The sequence below is a fragment of the Osmerus mordax genome, chromosome 2 (genome assembly GCF_038355195.1).
Source record: "Osmerus mordax isolate fOsmMor3 chromosome 2, fOsmMor3.pri, whole genome shotgun sequence".
NCBI classification, from domain to species: Eukaryota; Metazoa; Chordata; class Actinopteri; order Osmeriformes; family Osmeridae; genus Osmerus; species Osmerus mordax.
Window position 1 is genome coordinate 5,012,186 of NC_090051.1, and position 17,107 is coordinate 5,029,292.

Consider the following 17,107-nt stretch of genomic DNA (forward strand, 5'->3'; position numbering starts at 1 on the left):
GTGACTTGGTTTCCTATTAAGATTTCCATAATTAGTACAGACCCCCCCCCCCCCCCCCCCCCCCCGCCAAGACACAATCGGGACGCGCGATATGCACCTATCTCTACCAGAAATGACCGTTGGACAGTCTCGCTCGCTCGAAATACAAAATCCCCGATTGTACAGCATTTGCGGGAGTCAGGGAGCCGCTATTCAAATGCGGGAGACTCCCGGACCTTCCGGGAGCCTTGGGATGTCTGTTAGTAGCCTATTCTTTTATAACTTGGTAAAGACGCTGAGACTTCTGGACATCTTTCAAGGTATTTTATACTGAACTTTGCACTTGACAACGTAGGACCAGAAAGGGAGACCACCTCCACGGCAGTCGTATCAGTTTATAAAGATCAACTGAAAGAGAAATAAGCAAGGCCGTAGCCCCCAATGTTGACTCCATATTGGGGGGGAAGAAATCTGCTGGGGAGTCTGAAGGTCCCCCCCTGAAAACCTTTTACGATTAGTTATGAATATGATTAACATTTTTATGATAATTTCGGACCGCGTGCGTCGTTGCCTGTCGTAGCGTAGCACATTTATATTTCATTTATATTTGTATTAATATATTGGGGGTGACATTTTGACCAGATTTGAATATTGGGGGGATATATATTATGATTAGGTACGGCTCTGCTAGTATGCCAGATGCTAATAATTTTCCGGCGTCTGCAGGCTACTGTCCTATTTAAAAATCCACTTGCCCGACCAAATGTAATATACGATTTTACTTTACAATAAAATGTGAGTTTTTTCTATTACATATCCGACTCTTGCGGTTGTGGTAAGATTTTTTTAAGACTTCAATGGGAGGAGCCCCGCACTCATGCTTCGACTTTCACCTGCAAGAGGCTCATACAGGCATTCTACTGCCGACTTACAAGTGTTTTATTAATGACGGACGTACTGTAGCTACAACATCTCCATTGAGAGTAAATGGTTTCTTGTCTGAGACAGGATTTTTCCAAAGGTGTTTAAATCGTGTGTTTTGGGAAGAACACAAGAAAGAATGTACTTCGCTGTTAAATCATATTTCTTTGTAGTCATGTGTGACTTAAGGTGATATCCATTATTACCGGAAATTGCTGTTTCTGTCTTCCAGACATGGGTTGGCTCCAGAACTTTCTCCTCCTCTCAGCCCTCAGCCTCATCAGCAGCTCCTCAGCAGCAGGTGGTAAGTAGGACCATCATTTCAATCACCTGTTCAAGTCACCACTGTAATACAGACATAAAGGACTGTAATACAGTGAATACCACATTGATAAACAGTGGAGAGAAAGAGACAGAAACAGAGAAAGTGATTGAAGCCTCATACAGTAAGGATTGAAAGTGAAATAGTCGTAAGGTTTGACAAATTCAAAAGATTGCCCTCTTGTGTCAGTTGACTGGTCCATGTGTGTTTGCTCATCTATGACCTCCCTTCCCTCTATCTCCCCTGACGCCTCTCTGCAGAGGGCTGTAAGGAGTATGGCCTGCAGTTTGAGCGGTCATTCTCAGTCGTAGGGGAGGCTGCCATGTTGAACTGCACCCTGGTAGCCCCTGAGGTGTTTGACTTTTGGAATGTCTCGTACAACATCCACTGGTACAGCAAGGAGACACTGGAGCTGGGCCAGGCTACAGAACGCACTCTGGTGAGGGGCACCACTCTGTGGTTCCTCAATGCTTTGCCGCAGGACACAGGAAAATACTTGTGTGTTGTGAGGTACCTACTGAACACCTCCTCGTCAAACCTAAATAGTATTTTCTTTCATGGTGGACATATTGTGCTATGTAAGTAGAAATGAACTGGTACTGTATGTGTGAGACAAAGACATAAAATCTAGTGAAGGAGATCAGTAACTCATTAGATCAGATCAGATTGCTGTGGACTTCTGCATCAACATGATCTAATGGAGTATTGTGTGTTCTCTGGTCAACAGAACTCCAACCCAGTGTTTCTCTCAGACCACCTCACTGATCGTAAACCAAACCAACTCACACTGTGATCGTCCAGATACACACACCCAGTACCTGACGAACAGTGTCTTTGGTGAAATGGTCTGTCCCTTGAAGGACATGAAAACGGAATTAGGAGATTCTTACTCCTTCAAGTGGTACAAGGTGAGACCTATGGTGAAGCATTTTTTGTTGTTGTTATATTTACTAAAAAATGACTGGCTTTTAGCCATGTAAGAGGTATGAACCTTGCAACTAAACATGTTTTTCTAACATGGCACAAGAGTTCCTAGAAAATCTGTAATGACTTCATCATGATCTGGAAATATATAGTGCATAGTAGCCAGACACAAATACATAGTAGCCATACACTGCAAGTTGCATAATTAAATTAAATGCCAAAAATATATATATATATTCTTTTATTTGCATTAGTATTTAAGTCTCAGTTTCAGTTGAACCCCCATTTGATAGTTCCTTTAATGGACTTCTCCAGGACTGTCAGCCTATTGAAACAGACGACAAGTTCATGTATCGTGATGACAACCAGAGTCTGACTGTGAAGCGTGTCGAGCCCAAGGACGGAGGCTTCTACACCTGCACTGTGACTTTTGACCTGGGGGGAATCCCTACAAGCATGTCAGCCACCATCAAATGTGAAGTGAAAGGTGATAAATGCTTACATTAATGACTAATCATAAAAATGCAGACATGTACGCAAACTGTCCATCGTTTTGATAGCCAGGTCATCATTTTTTTACATTAACCATTAGAGTTGTCTTCCTACGCATGCTAAAATAACAGTTTTTTACTTCCTTGTCATTTCAGAGGAATATGTTCTTCAACCCAGAATAGTGGTGCCTACTAATGAGTCGGTCAAGGCAGAGTTAGGTGAGTTGCATTCAACATGCATTGTGCAATGATATGCTTTCGTTTTGCTCCCCTGTCTTGTACCATATGTATGTTTGCATGTGGGTTCATGTGTTTACAGGGTCAAAGTTCAACAAGGAGTGTCGTGTGTTTGTTCCGTGTGTGGGAGAACACTGGGTGAGTGTGTTATGGCTGGCCAGCGGTGCTGATGACTACATCCCCAAAGACTCCACACAGAGAGTTTTCCACCAAACACAACCGTAGGTTCATCTATCTGTCTATTTACCCAACCATCCATCCATCCATGTATCTATCTATCTATTTATCCATCCATAAGTACGTGTATTCCTTTTCCCCTGCCAGGGACCAGAGACAGGTTGACGGGGAAAAGGGTGTGTGGCTGAATCACCTGCTGACATTCTCTGAAGTGAAGCAGGAAGACTTCTATGTCAACTACTCATGTGATGTTATCAGTTCCCATAATTTTGTGGGGGCACAGTTCACACTCCTGCCGGCAGGTCAGAACCCACTGACGTGACAATGTAACACCAACTATGATAGTGTTACCTCACTGATGACTGTCAATCCTCTTTAACAGTATTTGAACCTCATCTATGATTGTGGAACCTCACTTCTGTTCATGCAACAACAACAACAATGAGTGTGTAACCTCACCTTTGACCTATTTCTTTATTGATCCTAGTTATTAAACCTCCGTCTCTACAGATCCCAACCTGATGCTTCCTGTCGGCCTGCTGTTAGGCTGCCTGGCTCTGAACTTCACTGCTGCTGTGGTCTTCTACTACCTGTTCAAGATCCACATTGTGCTCTGCTTCCGAGGAGTCTTCCCCTTCCTCTACACAGAAGCAGGTATGTGTGTGTGTCTGTGACAAGTGTGTCAAGTGGTAAGGCAGGAGGTGGACCCAAATGCAGGCAGGATCCAAGTTACCAAAAAATGCATTTATCAAACGGACTCTCAGGAACTACTCACGTTGCACAACAACAATGCAACCAGGACTGACATAGGGAGCTGACATTTATACAGGGCAGGGGGATCACACAATGAATGGACAACAGCTGATTGAAACAAGACAGGGAACCAGAAGAGAGACAAAACCAGGACTGGAACACACACACAGACAGAAAACACGAGTTTCAGGGAAGACCAGAAGAACGTAAACGGGCATGGCTGTGGCGGTGACCTACATACTCTCTGATACAAATACACATGGTGACCACATGGTTGTCAGAAGTGAGTGTGACAGAAGTGAGTGTGCATGCATAATTACCTCTAGCAAAGCATATTCAGCCTGTTTCACAGGAAATACAGAGACAGGACTCAATCTTGTACCACACTCTCCTCTTAGAGTGACACTTCCTCTACACTCAACACAGCAGAATAGCTGGATGGAACAACTAGACAGGGTGTACTTCTGGGTTTAGCCGTGCATGCATCACACCTCACTGTTGACCTTGTACACGGTAACATAGGTATTACTTTGCCCATATTGTTGCATACTGATGGGTGCACCATGGTGTTTTCAGTACAAAATCACTGGCCGCAAGTTAAACCATGATTCCCCACCCTGAAGTCCCTAACCTCCAGTGTGTTTGGCGCCCCCTGTCGTTCTGTGTTAGATGCTGATGGGAAGCTGTACGACGCCTATGTGGCGTATCCTCGGCTGTTTGGAGACAGAGCCAACAAGGAGGTGGAGGGGTTTGCCCTCCACACGATGCCCCAGGTGCTGGAGGGGAAGTGTGGCTACAAACTCTTCATACCGGGGCGAGACAACCTACCAGGGGAGGGTAAGTCATGTGGGATAGAACAAGGACCAATCAGGAGTCTGATACCTAAATTATACCACTACTGTACACCAATTCTGTCACGTTATGTCAGAGGAGTTTCTGTTGCTTTTCTTCAGGTACAGCACAACATTACAGGACATCTTCCTTTCAAATAAACCCAATAAAACATGTTTTGTTTTTCATCTCTCCTTCCGTCTAGCTGTGGTAGACTTGGTGGAGGAGAGGATACGGGCCAGCCGGCGTCTCCTGCTTCTCTATTCCGCCTCTGCATTCAGCAGCAGTGATGTCAGCGCTGTCTCTGAGGCGTGGCAGCATTGGTACGAGCGAGAGACGGCCATGCACCACGCCCTGCTGGAGGGCAGTCTGCGTGTGGTGCTGCTGGAGCTGGAGGAGCTCCACCCCGCCCAACTGGCCGTCCTCCCACCCTCGCTACGCCAGCTACGGAAGAAGCAGGGCGTCGTTCGTGTCCGTAAGAACCACACGGCCCGCAGGACCACCAGGAGGCCGGGGGGGTGGAGTCTGGCAAGTGGGGAGGAGGAGCGGCAGGAGGGGGTGCAAGGCCTGGCAACACCCCCTCTGTGTCCGTCGTCACGGTTTTGGAAGGAGCTGAGGTATCACATGCCAGTCAGGGGCAAGAGGACGCCATGTTCTGAGAGGGAAACACTAGGGAACGTGTAAATCCCCCCGTGCCAGAACACTGGAGCAGGAAAGATGGATGACTGAAATAAGGTATAGATAAATGAATGGACGGATAGATGGAGTAATGAAGGGATGGACTGACAAATTGACAGACGGAGGGATGGACGAATTGAGATTCTGACAGCAATTCTTCCTGAAGATCCCTGGATTACTAATCACTAAATCACTGTGAATGTGTGTTCATAACACAGTCTGCATTGGATAGTCACAGAACCTCAGATTTTCCATGGGGGTCCTGGGGCATGCATCCGCTGGAGAAAATAAATTGTACATTATTGAATTTCTTATTAAGTTAAATGCATCAATCTGGTGTACTTGTCTGTCAATGAAGAACTTTGTGCGATTGTAAAAAAATAACAAAGATTTTTATCAAACATTTCACATCAGTCATAGATGACTGATTCTGATATTTAAGGTATTAAAAAATGTATATTGATATTGTATTGTTATTATTACTATTTTGCCTAATATTGGCTTATCAACTTTTAAAACTGTTTACTGTTAACTTTCATTATTGTAAGATTCATATTTTGTCGCTTTGGGCAAAAGTGTCGGCTAAATACAATACAGAAAAACACACCCAGCCTCCCTCCCTTCTTGAGTCTCTGTTAATTTGCCCACTCCTTACCACGTCGTCAACTACTCTTTCTTTCATCTTCTCCTCACTCGCTCCCATGGCCCTGTCATGGTCACTCTCCTCCCCCTCGGCTTCTTCCCTGACCCTGTCAGTATGTTTCTGCCTCTCTGAGCCAGCTACCTCTCCTCCTTCCTCTACAGGTAATGCTGATGTTGAAGCAGCTAACGCCCCCCCCAAACATGTTCGAAATTTTGGCACATTTTGTGGCATTCGCCTGTAGATTTTTGGTGGCCAAGCCGAGAATCGGCGAAGCCACTTAAGTGTTTCTACCTTTTCTTATTGGTGGCCAAGCCGCGAAGCGGCGAAGCCACTTAAGTGTTTCTACCTTTTCTTATTGGGTGTGCTCAAGCCTTCGGCGAGAGCACAACCTTTGTTCTCTCACATATATATTTATTATTGTTTATTTTCGCCCCCTTAAAACTCAGTCAATATTTGGCCTACATAGACAATCTAGGTGTCAAAAGTTTCGTCTTGGTAGCGATTGAGTTGCTTCTATTGGGATTTACGTTCCGTTGCATGGTTTAGGCTCAAGTTAAGTTTTTGTGGCGAAAAGTGAAGCTAACTGTGGCTAATTTGCTAGCCACAGTCACTGACGTTACTAACGTCACTACGTCACGAAAACACGCGTGACTACCTGTAGCAAAACAGTCGTTTCGCATGTTAACTTGGGGGATAGCTAGGCTAACTATAGCTTTACTGCAAGGCAGCTGCAGAAACGCCACAGGTAAAGAGGCCAGGGTGATAACTATTTACTCATTTTACTTTGTGATGTGAAACACAATTGTGAAATGTAATGTACAATATTAGCTGATATTATTAAGGAAGTAGGCCCACATCTACTTTCAGAAACGGTAGTCTACTATTTCACTGAAGCATTAGCATCATGACATTAGCCTCTGTTGCCCGGGCAACACATATTACAGTGGTCTATGATGCATCTGTTTTCAATCGTTAAAATATACATTCCTCACAAATACATTTTCGTTGTAGGATTTATTATGACATTACATTACAAGTAAACGATTTGTTGGTGACATTATCATTACCTGTGGTTTCAAACCAGTGTTGCTCACTGCAATGCTGTAGCCTACGCGAGACACACTACAAAAACATCTACACAGCTGTTTAGGAAGTCAAACGGCGACAGAACATGTTCGGCACTCCCCTTACTTAAATCAAGTCTTTCAATAGGTGAAACTATCTGACTACTAACCTGAACTTAATTGCCACAGCCTAAACTTTGTCAATCTGTTCAAGAAAATAATTAATAAAAATGTATAATTAATTTCAGCCTAAACCGTACAACGGAACGTTAGATCGAATTCAACCAACGGAATCGCTACTGTACCAAGACGAACACAGCAGTAGTCTAGTACTGTACTGTAGTAGAATTTACCGGGGCAGCTTCTCCACACAGGGCTATATCGCATTTTGCCTTGTTACTGACAATGATCGCTACCAGTGAGCTTTTTTATGAATGAGCGATTTTCCACTAAATAAATGTCAAGCTTATTTACGTTTTTGGGGGCATATTTTCAGTTAGCAGATGGTACTGTTTGAATCGCGATTTCATCTTCTACTGCCGGTAACGTCGTAGAATAATCTTCAAAGGGGGTTCTTTATTCATGAATGAATGCAATATGAGTAGGCTACATGCCTGCAATATCACGAGAAGGGAAAACTTAAAAGGACGTTTAAGTCATAGAGATTAGGTCAATTTTTACACCGGTCTGCCAAATGTATTCGTTGATTCAGCTATGAGGCTGCCTCTTGCAGGGGAAATGAGAAGACATCATATTTCATTCTACACTTCACTCGTATTTTGAGTTGTAAATAATCAATCAGAAAACAAAAGAATACGCTCACACGTCGAATTGATAGGCTCCCAATTTGATAGGAGCTCTGAAAAAGAGCAGTTCTGAGCATCAAAAAAAGATGCTTTTAAATCTATGTAATCTTTATAAATTATAAGTAGGCCCTATGCATTTTTATATAAAATATACCAAATATCAGTTGTAAAAATGTCATTAAAAAACGGACCCCTGTGCAACTGACGCAAGCAAGCACACCCTACAATTTCCCCAGAAATTGTACCCTCTCTAGTTATTATTACACTTCTTCTGCCATTGGAGTCTATGGCAGCTCCTAGAACCATATAGTAAAAAGTTGTGAATTTTGGCACACTCATTAAGCACAGTCCCCTCTTTATATTCACCAAGTTTCATGTCTCTCATTGGAGCACTCTAGCGCCACCAACTGGTCAAAGTTGGACTTGTGTTTACACACGTAACTTTTGAACCGTATGACCGATTTTCAAAACTGAGGTACCGTTGGATTCCCTGGATCGAGACGAGTTCAACACACCCTATGACGTCAATTTCCTGAGGCATCGTGTGTGGTAGGTGTCCTGTAGGGCTGGGAACTTCCTGTCAATGATAAACTCAACAGACCTGACCACACTACGTAGAACCTTGCGTTTTTTTTTGTCACGCCTCTCCAGACATCGCCCCACAGTCTTTCAATGCGTTGATTATGAGTGCTCCCTCGGGTTGATCCTCGGAAGACATCTATGAAGAGACAAATGGCGTCGTTTTCCCCTCCATAGTCACATCTGACTCTGGATGGGACACCAAACTGGGCGACTGCTTCCGAAAACAGGTCCATTACAATGTCACTTCTGTTGTTGTTAGAAGCCTTAAGGAAAACCACCAGTCGGCTGAACCCATCAATTCCTCCATGGATTACAATACTCCACCTAAGAGATGAAGGAAGGGAAAATAAAAGATTTCACTTGCACATCTTATTTTATAAAAAAAAAAAAAAAAATGAATGGCTTGAATGCAGCTAAAATGATTTGTATACATTTCTGTGCAACATGTTGGGCGTATAACAGAAAGAAAAGTCCTAACCTCTATTGCATTCATGTGAAGCTGAAAATCTTATTTTAAATTCAAAACTCATAAAATCAGCTTGTCATTTGCTAGGGACACAGTTAGGGCAAATTAACGAATCACAGTAAAACAAGCCACTTACTTTATGAGCTTGTGGTTGCCATCAAGATGCCACAGCAAATTTGACCCTGCCACTCGATATGTTCTCCTCCGAAGCCTGTGGGACATACTCCGAATAGCAGCACCTTCAGATCAAGTGCATCATCTGGTCTGTGTAGCTACCTCTAAAAGAGAAATTGTATGTACTGTCTATGGAAGACAATGTATACATATTAGAACTTAGATACATTTTTTACATTCATCCCTAAGTCAGGTGGCTGAGCGGTGAGGGAATCAGGCTAGTAATCCGAAGGTTGCCAGTTCGATTCCCTGTCATGCAAACTGACGTTGTGCCCTTGGGCAAGGCACTTCACCCTACTTGCCTCGGGGGAATGTCCCTGTACTTACTGTAAGTCACTCTGGATAAGAGCGTCTGCTAAATTACTAAATGTAAATGTAATAGTAACTCTGAACAAAACAATGTGTTTAAGGAACAGTGACAAGGCAGCTATGTGGTACATGCGCATGACTGTTTTTTTCTCCAAAGATATGGGATATGAAAGAGTTCTAGCTATCACAGTATATCAATTTCTTTATGAAATGTATAGAAAGGGTAATTCTGCAGTGTTTCATGTGCTTTGTAAAGAAAAACAAAATTGTGTATGGCTCAGTGAGAAAGGGGTGACATTATTATCTCTCCTGAACTAGTCCTTCAATTGACACATACCTTAACAGTCGGTTCACTGTTCTTCTTGAGACACCCAAGATCTCCGCAATCTGTTTAGCAGAGAAGTTAGTACAACAACATCTGCAACTGCTCTTGGGCGATTTGGTAAACCGGCCTTCCTCCAGTATGTCCTCCCATTCGAGGTACGGTGAAACCAGGAGCAACTGCAGTTCAAGAGAAAAATGTTAGAGGCATCGTGTTTTGAATCTTGCTTCTTCAGATCATGTTTAAATATGACGAGTACATTACCACGTTGTTGTTGCTGATCGTTGGCTTCCCGAATTAACTTGCTGAGCAAAAGCATTTCATCAACCACTTCAGATTGAAGCAGTCGCCCTCTGCTCCAGCGAACGCTCGTCGCCATGATCTCCAAACTGTTAGCATGACAAAATATATTAGTGGTAGGCTAACTACAACAAAGCTTGTTAAACAACTGTTTAAGATTGCTGGCTTCAGTAACATAACCGCATTCAGTAACGCAATATTCAAAGTCTTATTAGGTCTAGTTTAGCGGCGTAAATTTGAAGTTGCTCATTATTTAAGAGTTAGTTAGCAGTAAGTGTGTTGATGAGAAGTCAGGAGCCTAGGGGCCCGTTCTCCGTACGTCGCTTATTACATCCGAGATCAAATGACACATCCAAGATGACATCATCTTGCTTATCATGAGCCGGCCCTTGAAGGTGAACGTCGGGAGCTGGCTCGCATATCTGAAGAGCCGACTCTATTTTTAATAGATGAATACAGCCTATAAAAACTAAATGATTATGAAATAATGAATTTTAATTGTATTTAAAATAATTGACTAATTCAAAGAACAACAAAAAAATACTTGTAGGCTTAAAGGTGCACACGATCATCCTCACATTCTGTTCCTGTCAATCCTGCATGAGGGAGGGCCGAGCCAACACACACAGTCAGAGAGTAGTCAAAACTCGGAGGAGAGCCATGACAAATCAATGCATTTTTAAAGATATGTGGTTACGGTCAAGTATGATTTCATTTAATAATTTAATTCAAATTGTTTTCACACCCATCATAGTCAAATTCATAGTTAAAACATGTATTTTTTAAAGAGCCGTTCGGGAGCCAAAAGAGCCGGCTCTTTTTGGTGAGCTGAGCCATACGAGCCGGCTCACGAAAAAGAGCCGGAATGCCCATCACTATGCTATTGGCTGCTCACATAAGTCTATGGCTGCTCACCGTGGCCAAAATGAGCGCCCTGTTTTTTCCGCAACAGAGCCAACAGAGCAACAGCTTGCTCGAAGGTTACTCCGAATTTGAAGATTTTATCAGAACGCCAGGGAACACCTCAAAGTCTGCAAAATCCAAGAAAGAGTGCTGGCAAAAAGTAGCAGACCAAATTAAATGTAGAGGAGTGACGCGTTTTATCGCTTATTACAGTAAGCTAGGCCTATGTTTTTTTTTTTTTTCATATTTTCATTTATCATCTTTAATGTCATATGATGTGGTTTCAACAAATGTATTATGTAAATGACACCCTCACAAAAAAACGATAGGCTATCCTCTCAGCATAATATCGCGCTGTGCTTAAAGAGCCTATCTATCACGCAATGGGCAATTAATTCGGTTTCATGTTCAATTCTGCTAATTATTCTTGCACCTTCTGCAACAGGTTCCTGTAGTAAAAACGGACAAGACATGTCTGTGACAGACTTCCTGTATCACCTCTGTTTGTAAACCCTCAATCTAATCGTGTTTACATAAAATAAACCTGCTCCCGAGCAGGTTTAATCTTACGGACCTGTTGCTATGACAGCAAGTCCAGGATGAGCTTCGAAGAACCGAACAATCCAAGATAATGACAAATCGTCAACAATCAAATCCAGCTAACTGACTTAGAGACGTACGGAGAACGGGCCCCAAGAGCACAGGACTAGCCAAACAACTATACAAAACAAGTAACTTGGCTTAACGTTGCTAATTGATAGCTTACCTGGGGCCTGTTGCACAAAACTAGGATAAGGGATTAAGCCAGGATATCTTGGTGATCCTGGCTCAATTGATCCGTAATCCGGTTGCACTAAAGATGGATAGGGGGCAGGAGGATATGTTATGGTATAAATTACCATGGAGATTTATTCTGTGGAGCTAGCCTGCTCCAGACCAGGCTAAATTCCAGGATCTATTTAATCTCATCCCTAATGTCAGTCAGCAGTCACCACAAATGGAAACCAATAGTTATTTCACTGCTCACTATACATTGTTATCACATATAACTAGACCCACTGTCATTATTTAAACGTTTGTGATCATTAATTTCAATGATTTTGGATAAAAAATGATTTTTAGATGATGTTGCTATCATTAGATAATTTACAGTTTCCCATAGACTATAAGGCTATATATAAAATGATAAAATATTAGGGCCACAGAGGGGAAAAAAACACAAGTCATAATATTGTAACCAGTTGTTTTAAAGGAGGACAGTTGTTAAAATGACAGATGTGGGGCATTTCGTGAAATTGTACTTCAGTATGGTTTCATAAACAAAGACATGCTGATGTGCCAGAATATTAAGTATCACATTGTCATAAGTATCAAAACTGTAAAAACAATATGTAGCTTTTCTGCAGAAAGAACCAGCCTCATAAATTTATGACTTTATCCTTTTTCTTCAGTGTGGCCCTAGTACTCTGTCATATAAACAAATACACATTCCATATGAATATAAAAACACAATGTGTAACATTATGTTCCTTTATTGAATAAGGACAAAACAAAGCAGGTAAACCATCAGCTCCTTTCGAAACTGAAGTCACAGTGACTCTACAAGATGGAAAGCACAGAATCCAAGCATATTATACAAAATGATACATACACATTCAAAGGTCTGTATATAACACACCCTGCATGTCTGCACACTAAAATAAATGCAGGACAAATCCATACACATCAACTGAACAGACAAATGAATGGATGCAGTAGCCTCCCTGCAGCCTTGTATTACACACAGTATACCGCACAAACATCATAAGAGGCCAAATTCGTAAAAAAACGAACCCAAAAAAACCCAAATTCCTCTGCCACCGCAGGACATATTTAACCAAAATTGAAAGCACACATACTAACTAAAATAATTCAACACATATTGGTCCCTCAGCAGCCGACCACTGTCGTCATCAGGGAAGATTGCCGGATTGTCCCAGTCCATGGCTGGTGGCACTCTGGGGGCCCTCTCCTTCCTCAGGCAGGCCACATTGTGGAGGACAGCACAAGCCACAGTAATATCACATGCCCTAACAGGGCTGACCCTTAATTTGTGAAGGCAGTGAAAGCGTGCCTTCAGGAGGCCAAAGGTCATTTCAACTCTGGCCCTGGTCCTGGCATGGGCATGGTTGTAGGCCTGCTGTGCTTCCTGGGGGTCTGTGAAAGGTGTCAGGAGAAAAGGCTGGCAGCCATACCCCCTGTCTCCCAGCAACACACCAGAGAATTCACCTGTCAACACAAAATCTCATCATTACTACCTCATAAACACAGTGATATTCTTGACACAGCCATGATGGTTATAAATAGGGGTTGTGTGGCTTACCTTGTGATAGGCACTGATAGATTTCAGAGGCCCGAAAGATTCTGGAGTCATGGACTGAGCCAGGCCATTTTGCCACAACATTGCTGATCACACAGTCAGCATTGCAGACCATCTGAAATCATAAGATGAGGAATATTACACCAATCAATGCACATCACTGGCAATGCAGAGTGTTCGTCAATGGACAATATCAAAAAGTTATGTTCACCTGAACATTAATGCTGTGAAAGGATTTCCTATTCACAAAATCGGCCTCATGGGCACCTGAGGGGGCTTTTATCCTTATGTGTGTGCAGTCCACTGCACCAATGACATTGGGGAAACCTGTCACACAAAGTAATGAGTATCCTACTATGTGTTAACAGTTGTCCTGTAATTTGTAGATCCTCTTACCTGCAATCCTATAGAACTCCTCTTTGATGTCACAGAGTCTTCTGTGGCCAGGGAAGGAGATGAAGACATCTGCTAATGCTTTGATAGCCAGACACACACTCCTTATTGTGCGGCAAATTGTGGCCTTGTTCAGCTGTTCTGCATCCCCCACTGAGTACAGGAAGGCTCCACTAGCAAAAAAGCGCAAGGCCACACAAACCATTTGCTCCACACTCAGTGCATGGCTCCGTGCAGTGCGGTGCTTAATCCTGGGACCCAGTAGTCTGCATAGATACCTGATGCCATCTGCAGAAAACCTGTATCTTTCATATAGATGGTCATCAGGGAAGGCCAGTGGGTCCAACCGGTCCCTGAAGACCCTTTCTCGCCTGAAGGCTCTCCTCAGCACAAGTGCTTCTTCATCCACCACATCTCGCACGAATGGGCATGCCATTGTCAGAGCAGAAAGGAACACACAATTTTGGGCCTTCATATAGGCTAGTGGCCACACCTGGTGCTGGGGGGGTGGGCAAAAGAGGGCGATGCCTTATAACGATGACTTGGTTGTACTGATTGCTGGGAAAATAAAAAAAACCTTAGAAAGATGCCACCGTCCTGTGTGCTCACAATAAGAGCTCATATGTCATGGCTCACTTGACTTTACGAGAATATACCTAATTTTTATTTTCAGCTGTGTCATCTTCTTGGAGCTGGGGGAGGAAAGAAAAATAATGATTAATACATTTGTGTTACAGTTAGCATACAGTGTACATTGAAGGCATATCTCACCTCCCTCTCAAGTTTTTTTATTTCAAGGTCCAGTTTCCTAATTGTCCTCTTTTTTATTTCGGACTCCAGTGCAAGATTTTCCATCTTTTTCTTCTTGTACTGAATGTCTATGTCTGCCAGTTCTATTTGGCGCCGGAGGTGGTTGCCATACAACTTTCTGATAGCTTGTGAGCTCTGTGAACACAATACAATTAGCGCAGCTGGAATTTGGCAGGATGTGGTGTCCTTTTATTAATACGCACTATGTTGCCAGGCTGGTTTTCCCACTGTATAGCATCTGGGTCCTGTAAAAGAAATTAGATTTTTTGATTTTGATGAGGACTCCTCACCATTGTAGAGTAAATAGTACTTTCACAGTCTTAACATGATACCTCATGCCTTCTGGAATCCAGAGAGATGGTCTCCTCCTCATCATCGTCTCCATCATGTGCTGTTGCTGCTGCACTGGGGCCTTCACCCTATCACATTTAATCGGATTCATATTGAAGCTAGTAGACAAGACATGCCAGGCCTACAGTATGCCTTTGATGGAGTACTCACTGGATCAGCATCGTCTGGTGCTTGTGCTGGTGGCTCTAACAGGAACACAGTGCTGCCAGACACTGCAAGGCAATAGGTAAACCAAAGTCAGACAGTCCAAATTGATTCAATATGAATGTGGTTGTATCCCATGTAGAGATGGAAGGACATACCTTGAATGAAGCGGGTGGCATCTTGGGAGGAACCTATGCTCGTCTCTTTCCCCCCAGGGATCCCCTCTAAGACGGGCCTGCCTTTATTTAGCTCCAAGGCCATGTCCTCTGCTGGGGTAAGGTCAGCCTTTGGTGACCCACCACCCGTGCCTTGTCTGTGGGTATTCTTTTTCACTGCTAAAACAGTACAGACAATGTGTGAGCAGGCACCTTCTGGGTACAATATATGCTTGTGCTTTGTTAAATATTAGTCAGGGACCATACCATTCTGCAGAATGTTCTTGTATTTGATTTTGACCTGCTGCCATGTCCGTTTTGGCCCGTTCATGTTTAATCTACACACACACACACATATTTAATGGAGTCACACTGCAAAAAATTACTTGGTATTTTTGTCTTGTTTTCAGTAAAAATATCAAAAAATTTATCATAGCTTTATACAGTGTGATGGAGTTACTTTACACAATTTCACTCATATCTGCAGTGCATTTCAATAAAAAATTTAACCGTTTCATAATTACAGTACAACTGCATTTTTGGAGATGTGAATTAAATATTTGAATTGTAATTGTGATGTTTCAGCGGAGCGGTGAGTATGTAATTGTGCACTACTTACGCATTCAGGCGGTCTGCAATACTTTGCCACGCTTTTTCTCTTTGCTTTATCACTGTGGCGGTGTTGCCTTTCTTCTTAATTATATCTTTTACCTCCTCGTATGCCTCCATGAGGATTTGTGCTTCCGACGGGGAAAAGTACGCGGCTCTAGTTGCCATGGTAAATCAGTTAATCTGTGATCTGTGGCGGGGTCTATTTGAGTGAGCCGTGAGCGCGCACCTATCCAGGATTGGTTTCACCTGGCTTAATGAATCCGTGTCTGCTCATCCTGGCTTGGTCTTTGTGCAACCAATTAAGCCTGGACGCACATGTTTTGGCTTCATTGAGCTCAGCTGAGTCATTTATCCCGGATGTCTTAATTCTACTTTTGTGCAACAGGCCCCTGGTTAGAACAGTCTGTATAGAATCCTGGTCATCTGAAGACAAATGTCGGGTACATGCTTCAAAAGTTCCGAAAGTTTGTGGTCTCATTTTCTGCTATTTGCCTCCACCAGAATTCGAAATCACATGTTCGTCTTCTTCTTTGGTTCTTTTATTGGCGGTTAGCAAACAAGGTATAGGTGCATCATCGCCACCTACTGGACTGAAGTGTGATACAGGATAAACCGCGCAATTTTTCTTCCCAACACAAATGGACTGTCCCAAATACTAAATGATAAGAGCCCACATGATCAAAGTAGAACTACGTACAGCCTAGCGCAGACACTAGGTCAAAATGGGGGGTGGCTATGTTGGTCCCAACCAATAGCATGGAAGCATAGATGGTCCAAACGTGTACAGACGTCAAAAACGGGCGTGTACAGACGTCAAAATGTGTACGTCTGTACACACCGTTTTTGACGTGCCAGCACTCTTTCTTGGATTTTGCAGACTTTGAGGTGTTCCCTGGCGTTCTGATAAAATCTTCAAATTCGGAGTAACCTTCGAGCAAGCTGTTGCTCTGTTGGCTCTGTTGCGGAAAAAACAGGGCGCTCATTTTGGCCACGGTGAGCAGCCATAGACTTATGTGAGTTCAAATGTAACGTCTGTACACAAACGAGAATTCAGACGTTTTGGCACAATCGGCGTTCAATAAAACTTGACGTCTGTACACGTTAGAATGTAACGTCTGTACACAAACGAGAATTCTGACGTTTTGGCACAGTTGGCGTTCCATAGTCATGGCCAATCAAGCGCTGTTTGCTTACTTTACTTTATTTATAATTAAACGTACTCTTTCCGTTAGTGAAGAGGCGGACTAAAACCCTTTCTTCAACACATTTTTTATTCAATTAAACTGTTTGGTCCGGATTTGAGCGTTGGCGAAACTGAAGATGTCAGAATAATGACAAAACACGCGTCAAAGTTGTCGTGTGTGAGTCTGGCCAATCATGAAATAGCTGTCGTCATTAGAA

The 17,107-nt window shown here is 43.0% G+C and overlaps 2 protein-coding genes across 4 annotated transcripts; one reads left to right on the plus strand and one right to left on the minus strand.

Moving 5' to 3' along the window:
- The first annotated feature begins 179 nt into the window (after window positions 1–179).
- On the plus strand, window positions 180–5,736 carry LOC136956800 (interleukin-1 receptor-like 1). The gene is made up of 11 exons (XM_067250800.1): window positions 180–299; window positions 1,133–1,204; window positions 1,483–1,732; window positions 1,950–2,130; window positions 2,462–2,633; window positions 2,794–2,856; window positions 2,957–3,095; window positions 3,199–3,353; window positions 3,562–3,705; window positions 4,474–4,641; window positions 4,841–5,736. The coding sequence occupies exons 1-11, from the start codon at window positions 197–199 to the stop codon at window positions 5,317–5,319; spliced, it is 1,926 nt and encodes a 641-aa protein (XP_067106901.1). The 5' UTR covers window positions 180–196; the 3' UTR covers window positions 5,320–5,736.
- A 6,639-nt stretch (window positions 5,737–12,375) lies between these two features.
- Window positions 12,376–16,088, minus strand: LOC136932789 (putative nuclease HARBI1). 3 transcript variants are annotated; one of them, XM_067228065.1, is made up of 13 exons: window positions 15,714–16,088; window positions 15,362–15,432; window positions 15,098–15,274; window positions 14,946–15,007; window positions 14,777–14,863; window positions 14,648–14,689; window positions 14,406–14,579; window positions 14,304–14,326; window positions 13,913–13,957; window positions 13,638–13,807; window positions 13,453–13,568; window positions 13,245–13,356; window positions 12,376–13,150 (listed from the first exon to the last, which is right to left on the minus strand). In XM_067228065.1, exons 1-13 carry the CDS (start codon window positions 15,869–15,871, stop codon window positions 12,780–12,782), a joined length of 1,608 nt encoding a protein of 535 aa, XP_067084166.1. In that variant the 5' UTR covers window positions 15,872–16,088; the 3' UTR covers window positions 12,376–12,779. The 3 variants fall into 3 exon arrangements, with proteins under 3 accessions (XP_067084166.1, XP_067084159.1, XP_067084149.1); XM_067228058.1 differs by having other exon boundaries at window positions 13,453–13,544; window positions 13,638–13,957; XM_067228048.1 differs by having other exon boundaries at window positions 13,638–13,957.
- Window positions 16,089–17,107: the final 1,019 nt, after the last annotated feature.